General features: G+C 39.7%; 2 protein-coding genes, 2 long non-coding RNA genes and 1 pseudogene across 5 annotated transcripts; 3 read left to right on the plus strand and 2 right to left on the minus strand.

Annotated features, from left to right (window-relative positions):
• The first annotated feature begins 3,568 nt into the window (after positions 1 to 3,568).
• LOC103408106 (serine/threonine-protein kinase 54-like) lies at positions 3,569 to 6,485 on the plus strand (annotated as a pseudogene).
• A 105-nt stretch (positions 6,486 to 6,590) lies between these two features.
• On the minus strand, positions 6,591 to 8,847 carry LOC139194555 (uncharacterized). 2 transcript variants are annotated; one of them, XR_011579523.1, is made up of 3 exons: positions 8,627 to 8,847; positions 7,923 to 7,986; positions 6,591 to 7,218 (listed from the first exon to the last, which is right to left on the minus strand). It is a non-coding gene; the product is annotated as an uncharacterized lncRNA (long non-coding RNA). The 2 variants fall into 2 exon arrangements; XR_011579522.1 differs by having other exon boundaries at positions 6,591 to 7,986.
• Positions 8,848 to 9,419: 572 nt separating this feature from the next.
• On the plus strand, positions 9,420 to 17,654 carry LOC103432414 (homocysteine S-methyltransferase 2-like). The gene is made up of 7 exons (XM_008370600.4): positions 9,420 to 9,850; positions 10,394 to 10,450; positions 10,526 to 10,755; positions 15,920 to 16,049; positions 16,377 to 16,580; positions 16,920 to 16,991; positions 17,160 to 17,654. The coding sequence occupies exons 1-7, from the start codon at positions 9,671 to 9,673 to the stop codon at positions 17,319 to 17,321; spliced, it is 1,035 nt and encodes a 344-aa protein (XP_008368822.1). The 5' UTR covers positions 9,420 to 9,670; the 3' UTR covers positions 17,322 to 17,654.
• LOC139194556 (uncharacterized) lies at positions 15,109 to 15,605 on the plus strand. Its single transcript, XR_011579524.1, has 2 exons — positions 15,109 to 15,246; positions 15,395 to 15,605. It is a non-coding gene; the product is annotated as an uncharacterized lncRNA (long non-coding RNA).
• LOC103421084 (uncharacterized) lies at positions 17,594 to 18,573 on the minus strand. The gene is made up of 2 exons (XM_008359124.4): positions 18,275 to 18,573; positions 17,594 to 18,144 (listed from the first exon to the last, which is right to left on the minus strand). Exons 1-2 carry the CDS (start codon positions 18,372 to 18,374, stop codon positions 17,735 to 17,737), a joined length of 510 nt encoding a protein of 169 aa, XP_008357346.2. The 5' UTR covers positions 18,375 to 18,573; the 3' UTR covers positions 17,594 to 17,734.
• Positions 18,574 to 18,675: the final 102 nt, after the last annotated feature.

The raw sequence follows: 18,675 nt of genomic DNA on the forward strand, positions 1-18,675 counted from the left end.
CTAATGAAGCCCCAAATTAATACACAACTAGCCCAATGCAGCCCAATCCCATCCCATGCACTGAATTATCCTCAACAACTAAAAAATGAAAAGAAACGCAAAAGATATTATAATAATTTTCTAAGTTCACACTGAGGTTGAGTTTTTGGAGTTAGCTCATCTTCGCAGGATTGTGACCCTTTGTTGTGACAAAAACACGAAATTATTAGAGCATTATATCAACATGCATGTCTAAATAATACTTTAAAAAGATAATAAAAATGTTTTCTTACCGAAAAACTAAATTTAACGTGACATGACATGAATTGGCGTAGAACCATATGATTTGATTTTTGGTGATTGTTTGATATTGTAGATCTTTGGGGACAAACATGGGAATGTTCTACATTTATATGAAAGAGATTGCAGCGTACAGAGAAGACACCAGAAAATAATTGAAGAAGCTCCAGCTGTAATGATCATTTCCTGTATTATCGTGTAGATTTGTCATTGTAAAAGTAGAGTTGTAACGGAAATCCTTTTGTGCTGCCATACACTCCATATGGTATTCTTCTCCCCCTTTCAGAATCCATCATTGTGAAAGACATACCACGGAACCTGAGTGGGAGAATGAATACGACAGCACTGGCTCAAAGTTATCGAAGGTTTCGACCACTTATAAACCAGATGGGAGCTTTCTGATTGAGGAAGTCTTACGCTAATTGGCCATTTTTTCAACTTTGCATTATAATATCTTACGTGCAAGTTGTTTCTTGTTTGTGTTCCATCGAGTTATTCCCTCAGCAAGTTTCTAAACGTCTGTGCAGACAGAAAAGGACAGTTCCCAGTGTGTGAAGGTCGAAGCAACTTGTATAGGCAACCACGATTTAAGAGTTGAAGCTGATGGTGTAATCACGGATGTTAGATTAGCTGTTTACTCCAAGGTAAATGGCGTTATCTGCATGCATCTGTTTGAGGGTCTACACAGAATTACACTTTTTTATTTCTGTTCTTCTGGAGTTCTACCATCATTAATTTGTTGCTTTCAAATAGGGTTTGCAGGATCAAACCAAGCACATTCATATTTGGCATGGATCACATCATCACCACTTCAAGCAAAAAATGGGCCTTGAATTGTCTGATGAAGATGATCTCGAACATAAGCCCTGATTTGAGAAATCACCATACCCTCAGGGCAGTGTTGTTGGTCCCTAAATTTTGAATGATGATATACATGTGCAGGAGGAGTCATAATTCATCTTCGAGTCTTTCGTTTCCGAATAGTTTCGTCAAGAGCTCAGCTCATTCCGAAGTTGTGCTCGAGTGGAGTGAGTTATCGAAATTCTGACAAGATCTCGGTTGTAAGAAACTAATTCATAGCCTTACTTGTATATATTCATTTTTATGAAAAGGAAAATGGAAAATGATGATCTGAACTCAAGCGTTAAGGGATTGGGTATATTGCCTTAACCAACGAGCCAATTAGTCGAATCCACTGGAACCCAATCCAACCGATGAGCTTTTTCTTGGTGAGACTGGTGAACTTTTTCGACCTTGCCCATAAGGGTCGATCAAGAAAGGACTACAATTGTTTTTATAGAACAAATATTACTAGTTTTACATCATTTCTTTTTTCTTCTTAAGCAAGGAATCCCTAGCATCGTACGGTCCTTCAAGTTAGAGAGAGATGCCCTTTTTGGTCCTAATTGTGTTATGCGAATTAAACGAAGGGATCATTCTACTAAGACAAACCCTAAGACCTTTGTAGAAACGCTCGAATCATCTTTTGTCAAAAAATTGGCTATTTTTAAATTCTTGTAGATGTCAAGAAACTTTTCCAATAGGATAATGCTATCTACACTCATCTACTTCTCACAAATCTTTTTTTTAATTTTTAGCCATTAAAGCAAATGAATTGAAAAAAAATTAATGATCAAAATTTAACAAGAGTGTGTGGGAGCTAAAAATTAGTGCGCACTTTCCTTTCCGATAATGACATGAAAAGTGCCTAGACTTTCAATTATTCTTCTAGGGACAAAGTGGGATTCAACTAAATTTCTTCAAAAAAATAGGGGAATAGGATAAAAATATATTATGATATATTTTGTCAATGCTTGATTTCATTTTTATCCATCCTCCAAAATAGCCCAAATCAAGTCACCAGCAATACAATCTATCATTATTTTTTTTTCATTTGCAAAATTGAGAGAATTTTTTAAAACATGTTACCGTGATGTTTGGATCATTAATACAAGTCATGTGTAAGACGCTCTCTACATGATTTTGTACTACTAGCCTCAAATGTCAGATGACGGTAAACTCGTTTCACCTAAGTTCTCTTGTTTGTAACACTTATCACATTCAACTTGAATAGGTAACATATTTGATATCTAATTATGATTGTCTCACTGTATAGTTTCTTTATGTTAAAAATAAATATCACATTGATAAAAGAAGAAATTACATATGCTTATAAGTAATTGAACTATTCCTCATATTCCAAATTGATTTTATGATGGAACATTAACTTTTTTCACCTCAACATCGGCACAAAATCAAAATTAAAAATTGATGAATGTGTTTGGAAGGAATATACTGTCCGGCAAATATATATTTGCCGACAGAACTTTAGTTACAAACGAACGACCTAGACAGAGAATATTTGTGACGTGGGTGACTACGAAATGTCAACTAGTATTATCATTGTTACTATTATTTCTTTTATTACAGTTGACATTCAGCAAAGGATTCTTTGTTTTCGTTCATCTCACCTATCGAAATTTATCTGATGCAATCCAAATTTTGCTCACATTCTTCTAGGAAAATCAACCACTTGTATACAGTTGCGGATTTAAAATTCGAGTAATGGATTTTCAACGTTAAAAATTTAAGATTTTAGATGGAAACAGAAAGTAAAATACGCAAATCTTTTTAAGTTATTCACTTAAACATTTCTCCGAATAAAATGAACTTCTTATCATCAACCCACCAATATATACCAAACACTTAATGAGCATAAAAAATACTCATGCCAAATATTTAGAGAACCCTCAAAATGATTTTATTCGATGAAGCGAAGATTAGGGGCGGATGTATGATTTAGGATCAAACAAAACCGTGTTTTTGTTTATTTAACCGAAGATTCATACATTTTGACGGACCATCTGAAGAAGGAAAACGAAATCACAAAATTCCGGTCAATCAGTTAAAAAGGAAGGTAAATAAACTCCGAAATCAAGCTTGGATTTTTTACCTGACCCAGAAATTTACTGCTTTAACCCGCGCATAAATTTTCCTATATATTTGTTTGATTTTTTCTTTTACGATTCTGTCCACTCTCTTTCTATTGGCTCTCACTCTCGTTTGATACCCAAAACATTTTTTTTCCTACCTTTTTTCCCATCTGATTTTTTTTCTCGATTTGGTGGGATTCTTCAGCTCCAAGGTTTCCCCCCGGGGGGAGGGGGGGGGGGGCGTTTTTATTTTTCCAGCTCCTTTCTCAAAATTCAATCGAGTTTTCGGAGGGTTTAAGGAAGTTTTTATGTTGTGAAGGTGAAGTTTTGAGATTTGGCGGTTGCTTGTGTTAAAAGTTTTGAACTTGATCAGCACAAACAAGTTTTGGGTGTGTTTTGATTCATGGGTTGTGTCGAAATCGTGTGTTCGTTGTTGGGTTTCTTTGTTTTGGGTCATTGAAGTTCGATTTTTTAGTAAGAGTTGGGAAGTTTAGAAAAATGGAAGTTGAGGGACTTCGAAGGTCGAGTAGTTTGGGTTCGAAGGGGAAGGATGTGGGAGGAGGGGTTGAGAAAGAGGTGTTTTTTTGGGCCGATAAGATCGATTTCAAGAGCTGGGATGTCCAGTTAGAGAAGCACTTGAGTAGGGGTTGGGAGATTGAGAGGGAAGTGAATGCAAAGATGGAAGAGTGGGAGATTGATTTGGCTAAGTTGGATATAAGACATGTTATTGCTCATGGAACGTATGGCACCGTGTACCACTGCGCCTATGACGGCCAAGATGTTGCAGGTACTTTGATTTCTCTGAAGGCTTCAATTCTTTTTCTTTGTTGCAATTTTGATGAATGTGCAGGAATTTTTGCATACCTTAAGTTTGCATATTATTGACTTCTTAAACATAATTTAGTGGTTAATGAAGAGAAAAATTACATTTTGATGAGTTGGTAGACGGTGATCCGTCACCCATAATTGTTTCGTATAGTGTTAAGGGTCTTTGTGATTGCTTCTGGGAGAGCTAGAAGTTCTTTCTGATAACCAAAAGCACTTTTGACTCTGTTTTTCAGAAAACAAACTTGAAACACATTTAGGTAGTAGAAGCTCTTTCCATAAAGCACTTTGATTTTTAATAACAATTTCAACGTGTTTATTAGAAGCGCTTCTGCACTTCTTGCAGAAGACAGTAGTAGTCCCAAACAAGCCTTGAGTATTAGCAGGATGTTGCTACAGCGATCGTATATTAGACGATTAATCTATTTCTTGAGACATCTTAACTATCAATCTATCACTATTGGGAATGATTTTAGCATGGTGGACTCAAATTTTAAAGTTTCAGTGTTATTAGACTCAGGGTTTACTTACTTCACTGCAGAAAAGAAGCAGTGCACGTGAGTGCTTGCCTACGTATAGATACAAAATATCAAATACAAAAATATTTCGTACATCGGTCGTGTGTATTGCAAGTCTTATGAATCACTAATCAGCGTTGTATAATTCAAGTGTAAAATGAAACCCCAATCAGTAGGTGATCATGTCTTTGTTTTTATCAATATTCTTCTCATGGCCTGCTGCTATTTTTGATATTATAGTGAAGATATTGGATTGAGGGGAGGATGGTATTGCCACAGCAGCTGAAACTGCTGCTCTTCGGGCATCGTTTCAGCAAGAGGTTGCTGTTTGGCATAAACTTGACCACCCAAATATTCCAAAGGTAAAACTAATATACGTTGATTCTTCGTATCAGTATGCATGATATAAAGTCGTGATGGTTTCAGATGAAAAATTTGATGCAGTTTGCTGTCCTAATAATTTTTGGATTTTAGAAATATTGTCAAAATGAGATCTTCCAATGATGTTTGTGTGCTATTATCTTCTCATACAGTTGAGATTTATCTATTTAAACTGGAACGGTTGTATCTGTGACAGTTTGTTGGAGCTTCAATGGGAACTTCCAATCTTAAAATCCTTGTTAAAAACACATCAAACGATAATCATAAATGTCCTCCTTCCAGAGCTTGTTGCGTTGTTGTTGAGTATGTTCCTGGTGGGACGCTAAAGAACTTTTTGATCAGGAATAGAAGAAAGAAACTTGCCTTTAAGGTTGTGATTCAACTTGCTTTAGATCTCTCCAAAGGGTGAATCAGGTTCAGTTTTTTGTGATTGATTTTATTCAATTTGTTGTTGGGTTTTAAACTAAAGGATTTGGTTCTGTGTTCCATTTTCTCAGTTTGAGCTATCTTCACTCGAAGAAAATTGTACACCGTGACGTGAAAACAGAAAATATGATGCTAGATACTCGTACAACATTAAAAATTGCTGATTTTGGCGTTGCTCGAGTAGAAGCTCAGAACCCGAGGGACATGACTGGAGAGACTAGTACCCTTAGGTACATGACACCAGAGGTATAATTGTTTTAATTCATTGTTTCCAAAATCTAGTTCTATAAAGATTTGAAGCACTCTTTTTCGATTATCCATCTTTCCCTTTCCTGCAAACTGGATCAGAATTTAACATGAAAGGTTCTGTAGGTCCTTGATGGCAAGCCATACAACAGGAAATGCGACGTCTATAGTTTTGGTATTTGCTTATGGGAAATCTATTGCTGCGACATGCCTTATCCTAATCTAAGTTTTGCCGATGTCTCATCTGCAGTAGTGCGACAGGTTGGTTTGTCGTTGCACATAATTCGTCAAGTTCTTTGTCTATCATTGGTTTTTAAGTTATGTCGATCACCAAATGTTTGTCGTAACTTGTAACGTATACTATTTCTTCATGTTTTGTCTTATATACTTTATGCTATGATGGCAGAATTTACGACCAGAGATTCCAAGATGTTGCCCGAGCACACTGGCCAGCGTCATGCGAAAATGTAAGGTTGCCAGCCCGGATAAACGCCCTAAAATGGAAGAGGTAGTGAAGCTGTTGGATGTAATAGATACGAGCAAGGGAGGCGGCATGATACCTGAAGACCAGTCCACCGGCTGTTTCTGTTTCGGCACACCTTGCGCTCCATAACCTTCTTTGTTTCGTGTAACATAGTTTTGTAGACTGTGCAGTGCAAATGTTAGGAAAACCTAAAACCGGTTGCCAGTTAAGTGCTAGACTGCAGCACACATCTCTGAATAATGCACAAACAGCGTTTTTGAAAAGCCATGTTGTTTGTGGTTCCCTTTTCATTCTTATTAATGTAATTCTTTTGGGATTCAAACTTTTTCTGCAATTTGTGCTGTAATGTTTTGTTGCAACCCATAGAAAATGGTCCGGCAGTTTTGTTTGGTATTTTTTCTGTGCATGGTTTGGAAATTATTTCGACGAGACACGAGACAGTTATTCTCTAAACAGAATATACGGTTCTTTTGACAGGAATGAATTGTTGATATGATGTTAGTAAAACATCGATAGCATACTTTATTGATATAAGGGATACAAATATCAACATTATAGCTATACAATCCGTCCATTAAGAAAGGGCGGACGTCCTGCAAAGGGAAAATGAGGAGTGGACATGCAATTCTTTCTTGTTTAAAGTTAAGAAAAGAGAGGAAACCACTAGAAATTCCAAAATCAAATTGGTTTGCACTTTTTTTGTGGTGCAAGGCATATCTACCTAATGTTCCACTAGAAATCCCAAAGGACACTTCCACTTGATGTGTAGGGGCTTTAGGGATCTTTGGATATGAAATTTGGTGGATATTCTTTGGCTATTGGATTGCCCATGCTTATCCCAAAATTCACTAATGGTAGTGGACTTATGATCTGACACACCTGATCCTGATATCCTCCAAACACCAGGGTAGGCACGTGCTGATCGACACCCGAAGGTGACGAAGCCATACTAACATGCATGAGAAGCAATCGAGGAACGTGTTCAGAGCATACAACTAAACCGAGACACTAGAAATGAACAATATAAAATTGAATGAGCAAAGGAATGGGTCTCACACTGAGAGGACTCGAAGATGCCGATGCGGGAGTGCCTTGACGTCAGGATTGTACGCCTCGAATTCTAAGTCTTGAGGGGGCGCAAAACAAAACATGAGTGGACCAAGTTTATATATATATATAAGTAGTACTGAACAGTTATTCAACAATGTACTAACCCCCAAAGTTTATGAAAACTCAATAGTATAATATGTAATAGGTTTTTTGAAACCCCTAGCATGCCGTAAAACCTTCAATAAAACATATATCATATATAGTGTGCTAAATAGTGGTATCAGTATTGTCTGAAGGCATATAGAACTCTTCATTTAGAACACTTCATTCGCCCGTAGGCTCCTACATCACCCACATGAAGGCATATATAAGTTTCAATTGCCCGTAGGCTCCTACATCACCCACTCTAAGGCATATGTAAGTATCAATCGCCAGTAAGTTCCTACAGCACCCACCCGAATGCATATATAAAAGTATCATTTGCCCGTAGGCATATAGTAACCACTAGATAAGCACAAAAATTATTGAACATAATCTTTCCAAAAGTATATATATCTCAACGGAGCTCGGTAGCTCAAACATCATATCATAAATCATGTTCATAGTATATAGTCATCAATTATACATACTATGAAGAACGTAAAGTCGATAAGCATGATAATTCATAAAACGTGAAACCAAATTATTCATAAACGTTTCATAAAACGTAACCATTAAATCATGCTTTTCATGTATGCATTTCTAATAGTAAAATATGCATTTTTGAAGGGGTCCACTCACAGATACTCCGTCGTCGAAGAGCCATGCAAACTAGCGAACACGGAAACGCCACATACAATTGCACCTAAGCACATAAAGGTAGCAATTAATAAAAATCTATCATCATAACGATTGAATTTCGGGAAATGGACGTCATAAACGGATTCAGGACGTCGAAAAACATAAAGGGGACCTTGGGTGGCCGCCTACGCGCCATTTTGGGTCACTGAAAAATTCGTTGGTGCCGGAGCACAGTACCTTTGGTGGAGGTGCGTGCACCACACGCTGGCCAAGGCAGACACCTACACACGCCTACGCCCAGGCCCACGCACAGCTTGGGATCTGGGTTGGTTCCACATAGGTTGGTCCAAGGGTTTAATGGGTCTGGGCTGCAAGGTTGGGCTTAGGCCTGGGCCTAGGTTTGGGTTTAGATAGGGTTGGATGCCTTGGGTTTAGACTTTAGGGCTATTAGACTTGGGCTGGGTTTAATGGGCCGAAAGCCCAGGTTTGCAAGGCCTAAAGGCCTGGGTTCAATGGGTCTGAGCTTGCCCTAAAGGGTATCGAGTTTTGGGTTACCAGGTCAACCCGAGTTGACCCAGTTTCAGACTGGTTTCAACGGAAAATGATGCCAGAGCTTCCTGAGCTCCGTTCAACTCCGATTCTCCACCCTAACCTACGATCTACCCACCAAATTGAAGACCACCAAGAGTAGTTTATGAATATACCTTTTGTTTCCCAAGTGGTGGTCAGAGTTGGCCAAGAATGTCGTCTGAAACCCACGGCTCACGCCAGGAACCTAGGTTTGGTTTCCTTCCCACGTCGGGAGGTTGAGAGGCTCGTTGGGGGGTTGATGGTGTCGTAGTCGTCGTGTTGTGGGTGGGTGTGGGTTGCCAAAGGGGAGAGCACACAGAGAGAGAGTTTCGGGGGAGATGAGAGAAAAGGAGAAAAGTGAGGGAGGGAAAGAGAGAGAAAGAAAGCTGAGTTGCTTTGGGCCGGGGAACAAAAACCGAAGGTGGGCCCCTTGGGCACACCAAACAAGACCCAAAAGTAAACATATTTCAAAATATCCCATTTTTCATGAAATTACAAAAATACCCTTTTGTTTCGAAAAACTCCGGGACGAGTTGTTACATGATCATCCCCATTCATACCATATTCATGAGAGATTTTTCAGTATGCTAGACATACGACCCGATACACTAAATATCATAATACAATTGGTTGAAAACTTGAAAAAAAAAATTCAATAAATTATATAATGACACTTGGTGTGCTAAGTTGTTTGCCTGACACACGGAAAAATTTCTCTATATCCACATGAAGCACGCATACAAATTGACATGAAAATTAACCAACAATAAATACTACACATAATATTATGTTGATATATTAGAACGTTACGAAACTCTGTACATCTGTTACCGTGTAAACATAAATTTTCTGGTCCCATTTTTAAGCGTTTTCAAACACGAGAATGAAAATATTCAATTCCTCCTGAGACTATACACGAGAGTTTCGTTCCCAAGAAACCTAACTGGCGAACCAAACGTCACCCTCGGACATTTTAGTATTATACAAAACTTAAGGGGTCGAAATGCTAATTTCAAATAGTTAATTCTTATTTCTTGAGCAGCTAAAATGCTATAAAGAGCAAAAACAGGGGGAGACAGGTGTCGGTGGGTTTAGTTGGTTTTTCCGGTTTCCTAACAAATACAATTACAAAAACCGGCTCCACACATTCAGATAGTGGTGGTTGCGTCGACGACGGGATGGCCAGCGGCAGCAGCGCCGAAACGTCGTCGTTAATGAGGGACTTACTCAGGCAGGCAGGCGGAGTCGCGGTGGTCGACGGTGGACTTTCCACCGAGCTCGAACGCCACGGCGCTGACCTCAACGATCCTCTCTGGAGCGCCAAATGCCTCCTCACTTCCCCACACCTCATTCGCAAGGTATCCTCATCTCTCTCTCTCCCCTCTCCCTCTCTCTAGAAATGCTGTATTGGGAATGTAATTTGCTTTGTTTTGTACTCTGATGAGTGTAGATATGTGCAGAATAATGGGTTTTTGCTAAGTTTCTCAAGTGCTAATTTTGCTGTGGAAATTTTGATTTTTGACAATTTTGAGCTTTGTTTCTTTTGGAATTACCATTCGATTTTTGTTGGGAAATTTAGTTCTTATCTATGCATTTGGACCAAAAGTTGTCAGATTTTGCTGATTTTGTTTGCATCAGAAGGAAACTTGTTGCTATGCTTTGATCATGTATTTAGTGAGGAATGTGACTTCTATGAGCTAATCACAACTTTAATTTGTATATTTCTCTATCGATAAGTCAGGCAGGATTGAACATTTGCTTTCTTTCTTGTGTAAAGGATTCAGCTTTTGTGAAGACGAAATCAAAAGAATGGAGATTGGTTTATGTAAATGTAATTCATGTGTAGACTTGATTAACTAATAGGACCATGTACCGTGTTGTTTTGTTGCGTATTGGAGCAGGTACACCTTGATTACCTTGAAGCTGGTGCAGATATCATAATCACAGCATCGTATCAGGTAATCCCGGTAACTGATGATGTCTCTCTCATTTTATATTTTTTCTTGAAACTGAAAGTGTTAGTTTTTATGCAGGCCACCATTCAAGGTTTCAAGGCCAAAGGCTTTTCTACAGAAGAGAGTGAATCTTTGCTTAGGAAAAGTGTTGAAATTGCCCGAGAGGCACGAGATATCTATTACGACAGATGTACTCAATGCTCTTCTGCTGACAGTGGAAATGGTAGAATTCTCAAGCGTCGACCAATCTTAGTTGCGGCATCTGTGGGGAGCTATGGTGCTTATTTGGCTGATGGGTCTGAGTACAGGTGAGTCAGTTCTGCTATAAAAATTCATTGCATCAGCTATTATTCCTGTTGGCTTTGGTTCTAGTACCTCGAATGTAAACAGTCGCAGGTCCTATAAATGTATTGTTGACATAATTATTAGAAAAATAACTCTGATATTTTCATTTCTTAATGAATAAGGAAATTACAACTGGTTTATATACATTTGTGAGAAATAGCTTAGTGACTAATTACCCTTGGTTAACTAACTAATCTAGTAATTAGTTACATAGACAGTTGTAACAGACTTGTAACCAAAAAACAACAAACTATATATGTGACTCTTTACATCCCCTCAAGCTGAACGGAGGAGAGCCGAGAGAAAGCTTGGATTGAAGATATTGAAACCGAGCCTTAGAAAGAGATTTGGTGTGAATATCAGCAACTTGAAACTGAGTATTGATATACTGCACTTGAAGTAGCTTAGCAAGAACGAGTTCACGGATGTAATGATAATCAATTTCCACGTGCTTGGTACGAGCATGGAAAACCGGATTAGAGGCCAGAGAAATAGCGGAAACATTATCACACCAAAGAGTGGGAATGGTAGTGAGTGGAAAAGCGACATCTCTGAAAATTTTACATATCCATGTAAGTTCAGCGGCTGTGTGCGCAAGAGAACGATATTCAGCCTCGGTAGAGGAACGAGCAACTGTAGGTTGCTTTTTAGCACTCCAACTAATCAAGTTGCTGCCCAAATATATACAATAGCCACTGGTGGACCTTCGATCAAACACACAACCTGCCCAATCCGCATCAGAGTAGGCAGTAAGATGCAAGGGACACTTCTTAAACCACATCCCCTGATCAAAAGAACCTTTTAAAAACCTTAATATTCTTTTGACAGCTTGAAAATGTGAATCCCGGGGACAGTGAAGGAACTGGCATACTTGATTCACAGCAAAGGAAAGATCAGGTCTTGTCCAAGTGAGATACTGTAAAGCCCCTACAATAGACCGGTATTCCTTAGGATCAGCTAAAAGAGCTCCAGTATGATCAAGCTTTTGAGTTCCCAGAGGAGTAGGACAGGGCTTGCAACCGGCCATGGAAGTCTTGACTAAAAGATCTAAAGCATACTTGCTTTGAGACAGGAAAATACCATCATCAGATCGGTGGACCTCTAAGCCAAGAAAATAGTGTAAAGGCCCCAAGTCCTTAACTGGAAATAAGGAATTGAGTTGCTGAATAAAACGTTGACAGAGAGAGGTATTAGGACCAGTAACCAAGATGTCATCCACATATACAAGGACGAGCACAGGGAATGGTTGAAGTTTCACAAACAGAGAACAATCAGATTGGGAGTTTGTGAAACCAAGAGAGACCAAAGCTTGAAACAACTTATCATACCAAGCCCGAGGGGCTTGCTTCAATCCATAGAGAGACTTCTGGAGTTGACAGACATAAGAAGGTTTGGAAGGATCAATGAAACCTGGGGGTTGTTGCATAAAAACATCTTCTTGGAGATTGCCATGGAGGAAAGCATTGCTGATGTCAAGTTGATGTAAAAACCAATCATATTGCACTGCCATTGTAAGAAGAATGCGAATAGTGACAGGTTTGGCAACCGGACTGAAAGTCTCCTTGAAATCAATACCCTCTTGTTGATGGAAACCCTTAGCAACAAGACGGGCTTTATACCGATCAATAGAACCATCAGGTTTCCTTTTGATCCTGAAAACCCATTTGCATCCAACCAAGTTTTGATGAGGAGATGAGGGTACAAGAGTCCAAGTGCCGGTGGATTGAAGAGCTTGAAATTCGTCAAGCATGGCCTTATTCCAGTGATCATACTTGGAGGCTTGCAGATAAGTAGTAGGGACAAATGAACTGGAATCAATAGGATGCTTCGTGGCTGCTAACACTTTAGGCTTGAAAATTCCTGCTTTAGATCGAGTGATCATTGGATGAGTGTTGGTAGGGACTGAGATTGTTGAAAGTGAAGAATGAGAAGGCACCGGAGATGAAATAGAGGCTTGAGGTTGCTGGGGAGGTTGAGAGTGCCGTGTAGATGGTGAAGGTTGAAGGTGTTGTGGAGGTGGAGATTGCTGTGGAGAATGCACCCGAGAAGAGCTTGAGCATTGACCTTGAGAGAAAACTGAAAAAGGCGGTGGTGCAGGGGGACATGATTGAGGAAATGGTAGGGAGAACTCAAGGGATGTAGGGGAGGGGACAGAGGAAGAACACTGTGACGAGCTACTGTGATGAAATGGAAAATGATCTTCATTAAAGACAACATGCCTTGAAATGTAGACTCTGTTAGAAGACACGTCCAAACACCGATAACCTTTGTGTTGAAGGCTATAACCAAGAAATACACATGGTTTGCTTTTACCATCCAATTTGGATTGCATATATGGCTTGAGCCAAGGATAGCAGCAGCAACCAAAAACCTTTAACTTGGAATAATCAGGAGGCTTTTTGAAAAGCATTTCCCATGGAGACTGAGAAGATCCAGAAAGAGGCATCCGATTGATAAGATACAGTGCAGTAGAAAAGGCTTCTACCCAAAACTTGTGAGGAACTTTGGAAGCAACAAGAAGTGTCCGAGCAGTTTCAGTGAGATGTCGATGCTTGCGTTCCACACACCCATTTTGCTCAGGTGTGTGGGGACAACTGTACTGATGAGAAATACCATGTTGAAGCAAGAAGGAAGCAAAAGCAGAACCAGTGAACTCACCCCCTGAATCTGTTCGAAGAATCTTGATTTTATGGCCAATCAAGTTTTCAACATATGCTTTGAAAGTGATAAAAGTAGAGAAGACTTCAGACTTGTGTTGTAAAGGAAACAGCCAACTGTATTTGCTATATTCATCCACAAAGAGTACATAGTACGTATAGCCACTAACTGATGAAACTGGACAGGGACCCCAGACATCACAATGAATTAAATCCAAACTATGAGATACAGTGGTAGTACTAAAGGAAAAGGGCAACTTATGATTTTTGCCAATAGCACAGTCTGCACAAAAAAACTGAACAGAAGTTGAAGTATGAGGAACAAGCTTATTTGTACGTAAAATCCGTCTCAGAATGGCTGTGGAAGGATGCCCGAGTCGTTTGTGCCATTGATGTAAAGATGCTTGAGTGCTTACAAGTGCAGAATATGAAGCTTGGAATGGCTGACCATGCAGAGGATAGAAACCATCCCTAACTGGGCCTCGAAAAAGCATCTTCCCAGTGGAACGGTCCTTGATGACAGAACCATCAGAATCAAGAGTTAAAGAGCAATAATTGTCTCTTAGAAACTGATATGCAGAGAGCAAATTGAATTGCATCATTGGCACATGAAGAACATTATTTAATCGAAAGGCAGCATGTGGTGTTTGGAGAATAGAAGAACCTGTATGTTGGATGGGCATACCTTGGCCATCACCTGCATAAACCTTGTCTTCACCAGAGTACGGAATGGGGGAAGTGATATCGGAGATATCATTGGTGACATGAGCAGTAGCACCAGAGTCCAGAAGCCATGTAGGCTGAGAAGAAGAGGCAGTAGAAGCACACATAGCAGCAAGCTTGGCAGGTGGAATCTTTCCAGCAAAGGCATGATTCATGCGAGCATAGCAGTCAAGAGCCTCATGATCAAAAGAATTGCATATTTGACAGGGAGACCGAGTTCCAGAAGAACGAGGAAAGCCACCAGAGTTGCGATTATAATGACTAGTATTATGATGAAAAGAACCATTACCAGGGCCAGAGTTAGTATAATTTCCACGATAATTGCCTCGACCTCTGTTGTTCTTCTGAAAATTGTTGCGGCCACGATTATGGCGCTGAAAATTGTTGCGATTGTTGTAGGTAGAATGTTGAACAACATATGCCTGGGAGGGAGGAGGCGTAGGTAAGAGACCTTGCTGGAGAGGCGGAGCTTGAGCAGCAAATGCTTGAAATGGTGCAGTGAGAGACGACGAATGAGCTGTCTTCTTGCGATGCATAAAGATCTCTTTGTTCATGAGTAAGCCATGAAGTTCATCTAAAGAAGTAGATGAAATGCGAAGCATTATCGAATCAATGAAAGACTCGTAATCATCCGAAAGGCCATTGAGTGTAACAGCAATGAGATCTGGTTCTGACACCGGTGCTCCGGCAGCCATAAGAGCATCAGAGATGCCTTTGATATGCTGCAGATAATCAGAAATTGACAAATCACCTTTTTGAATCGCATGAAGACGCGATCGGAGCTGGTGAATGTGCGCCGCCGAGACTCCGCCAAACCGTTGTTCAAGAATCTGCCATAATTCTCGAGATGAGGTGACGCCAACGGTGAACGGAATAAGATCTTCAGAGAGAGTGGAATTCAACCAGATCAGGATATTTTGATCCTTTTCAAACCAGATCTCGTAATTAGGATTAGGAATGGCAGTACCGATACCGTTTTGATTGAGAAGAAAGGGCGATGGACATTGCTCCGATCCATCGATGATACCTGTAAGTTTGTAGCGCCGGAAAATTGGAGCGAAAAGAGCTTTCCAGGTGAGATAATTGTCCTTCTTAAGCTTTGTAGGAACCATACAACTGATGTTTTGGATTGAAATTGATGAAAACGAAGAATTAGGGTTTATCGGAGCTGAATTTGAGGAAATGGGAGTAGGATTCTGAGCGAAAACTTCTGGATTTGCAGGCGAAGAGGTAGAAGACGCCATTGTTGATCAAGGATTTGCAGAGAGAAAATGAAATCGGGTAGAAAAATCAAAGATTGCAGAGGAAGATCTCAAAGATTGCAGAGGAAGCTAGGATCGGAGGAAGCTAGGATCGGTGCGTGAGCAGAGAGGCTCGTGATACCATATTAGAAAAATAACTCTGATATTTTCATTTCTTAATGAATAAGGAAATTACAACTGGTTTATATACATTTGTGAGAAATAGCTTAGTGACTAATTACCCTTGGTTAACTAACTAATCTAGTAATTAGTTACATAGACAGTTGTAACAGACTTGTAACCAAAATACAATAAACTATATATGTGACTCTTTAATAATATGAGTAGGATTTTTGCTTAGGAAAATGTGTTCCTTTGATCCCAGAGAAAGCTTTGAAAGATGAAGTTAGATAGTCTTGGCTGCTGTTATTTGCATGAAAAGGCTATTGTTTTCTGAACTTGAAATGTCTTTTTAATATTCATATTTTGGGTCTGTCCCTTGGCAGTGGAAATTATGGTGAGGCTATGACGCTAGGAAGATTAAAAGATTTTCATCGGAGAAGGGTCCAAATCCTAGCAGAATCTGGTCCTGACCTACTTGCATTTGAAACAGTTCCAAATAAGCTGGAAGCTCAGGTAATGATCGCAAGCTTGTTGATAGCATTTAATTTCTTCTTGTCCTTGTTGGTTGAGGAAATCTGACAGGCCAACATTTCTTTATTCTAAGCTTCTTACTAGACTCGCTTACTGATAGCATTTCATTAGGTGGCTAATGTTTTAATTGGTAAGCACTTAATGTGACCGAAAGTGAAGGATATGAAATTTAGTAAAAATGGAGCTATTACTAAAGAGATGTATGTTAATTTGTTTTCAAGGAAAAAATATCTTGACATAATTTTGTTTTGCACTTTTAACTAGGTGTTTATTCTTTTCCCCAGTTAATCATGCTCGGTGTTTATGCAGGCTTATGCTGAGCTTTTGGAAGAAGAAAACATGCAACTTCCTGCATGGTTTTCTTTCAACTCTAAAGACGGCATCAATGTTGTTAGTGGTGATTCTCTCCTTGAATGCGCCACAGTTGCTGAATCATGCAAGAAAGTTGTTGCAGTTGGAATCAACTGCACTCCCCCTAGATTTATCCATGGACTGTTAACATTAATTACACAGGTATAATCATTTAGGCTATTTGTATTGTGTTTGAATAAATTTAGTTTACGTTCTTTATCTTGATCAAACAATAAAAGCTTCAACTGAGCTATATGACCAACTGTTGGAGCAGCAATAAAATTGCCTCCAGTGACTTTAAACTGTATTTACTGTTTCAATTTCTGAGATTTTCTAATTCTTAATGTTCAATGAAAAATCAACAAACTAAACATATCCTGCTGCATTTTCATATGCTATATTTCTGACGTATTTCTAATTTGTAGGCTTCCCGGAATAATTACAATTGTACATTACTCTGTTTGGAGTTCCTGTACTTATTTTCATGTTTAAATCCTTCAGGTGGCTACAAAACCAATTATTGTGTACCCAAATAGTGGTGAAAGCTATGATCCAGATAGAAAGATGTGGGTGGTAAGTGAAGTTTCTATGGTTGTCTCGTGTTTTCGATAGAATTATCTGTGAAAATATTGTTGTTATCTAGAAGGTGGAATTAGTGCGGGAAATCTGCGGTTGTGATATTCTTGTCCAGACACCAACTCTTCTGATCTCTTTTTTTTTTTTTTTTTTTCCGCGTTGCAGCAAAACACTGGGGTTTCAGATGAAGATTTTGTCTCGTATGTAAACAAATGGTGTGAAGCAGGGGCTTCCCTTGTTGGAGGCTGTTGCAGAACAACACCAAATACTATCAGAGCAATATACACGACTCTTCCCAATAGGTCAACATCTCCACCGGAGCAGTAACCGTATTGGCTTCACAAAGAGAGGACGGTTGAGCATCTGTCGAGCAAGACTACGAGAAGGCATCTGTCGAACAACACCATATCGCGTGATGCTTGCGTCATTCTTTTGGCTTTCTAGTGGTGGATGTTTACATGCATGGATTTTACCCAACACCAAGAGTTTTCAGTTGTTTAGATGTAACTGTGTGAGCTTAACCAGAGCAGTTTACCTATCGAACACTCGACTCCTGTGTACATTATAAGCTAATTTTATCGCAGACTCCTTCATTCGGATTTCACAAAAATACGATCAGTTATGCATTTAAGATAAGTGAAAGAGATTGTTTTGAACAAACCCAGAAATTTCTCGTCGAAAGCGTCATTTCGAATCCAAGGGAAAATCAATGACAAATTACAAATTACAGTATAGAGTTCCTAAGCATCAAAACCAGAGTAAACACCACTCTCCCTCAGCAACCTCTTCTCTTCTTCAACATAGTTCTTCCCCCTGCTTGCCTGCCCAAGCTCTCTCTTCCTCTTCTCCTTCTGCGAGAAGGACAGGTTTGGCTTATCGCTCCGGGTCAGCGCAGTTTCAAGCTTCTCTCCCGAGGCCAATGCAGCCCTCGTCTTCTGTCGCTCTTCATAAGATTCTTCTTCTTCCTCGGTTTTCTTGGTTCCGGGCTTGCTGTCCTTACCGTCCTCCCTGCCGGTAGCCCAAGACCAGTTCGGCTCCTGCTCCGGCTCTCTCGGTGGCGGCACAGCCAGCACCGAGGGCCCACCTTTGTAGCCATGTTGCTTCAGTGCCTCAAAGTCCACAACTTTGCTCTTTGGCTTCCCAGATTTCCCTGCAGAAAATAACAGAGTATGCAGCCAGCTAAAACAAATTCAATACACAAATCACAACACACAAAACCCAAACCAGTAAATATACAAATATACGTGTATATATATATGTATATGTGTATGTATATGTACCTTGTGAAGCTGTTTTCTTGGAGGGTGGTGAATCTGATGACTGCCCAGATGAGGAATCCGAATCTCCTTCCTCATCACTCCATGGAATTGCTCTCTTCATGCTGGGCAAGAATTTGGGTCTGGTTCCTCCGAATTAGGGTTTGTAGGACGATGGAAGATTGGAAATTGATTTAGCCCCAATTTTCAAAAGAGGGGTTTAGGTTTAGGATTCCGTAGAGAAGCAGGGAATGGGATAATCGTTCGGGTCGTTCTCGTTCCAAGTCGGGTTATGTGCCTTCTCAAGCCTATTAATCGTTTTCAATGTATGCTTTTGACCCCTAAACTTTGATGCTTGTTTCCATTTGGTCCTCATTTGCCTGTTCCAATTTTGGTAAACGATTTCAAAAGGGGCTTTTTTTTTT

This window comes from Malus domestica, chromosome 03 (genome assembly GCF_042453785.1).
Source record: "Malus domestica chromosome 03, GDT2T_hap1".
Taxonomy (NCBI): domain Eukaryota; kingdom Viridiplantae; phylum Streptophyta; class Magnoliopsida; order Rosales; family Rosaceae; genus Malus; species Malus domestica.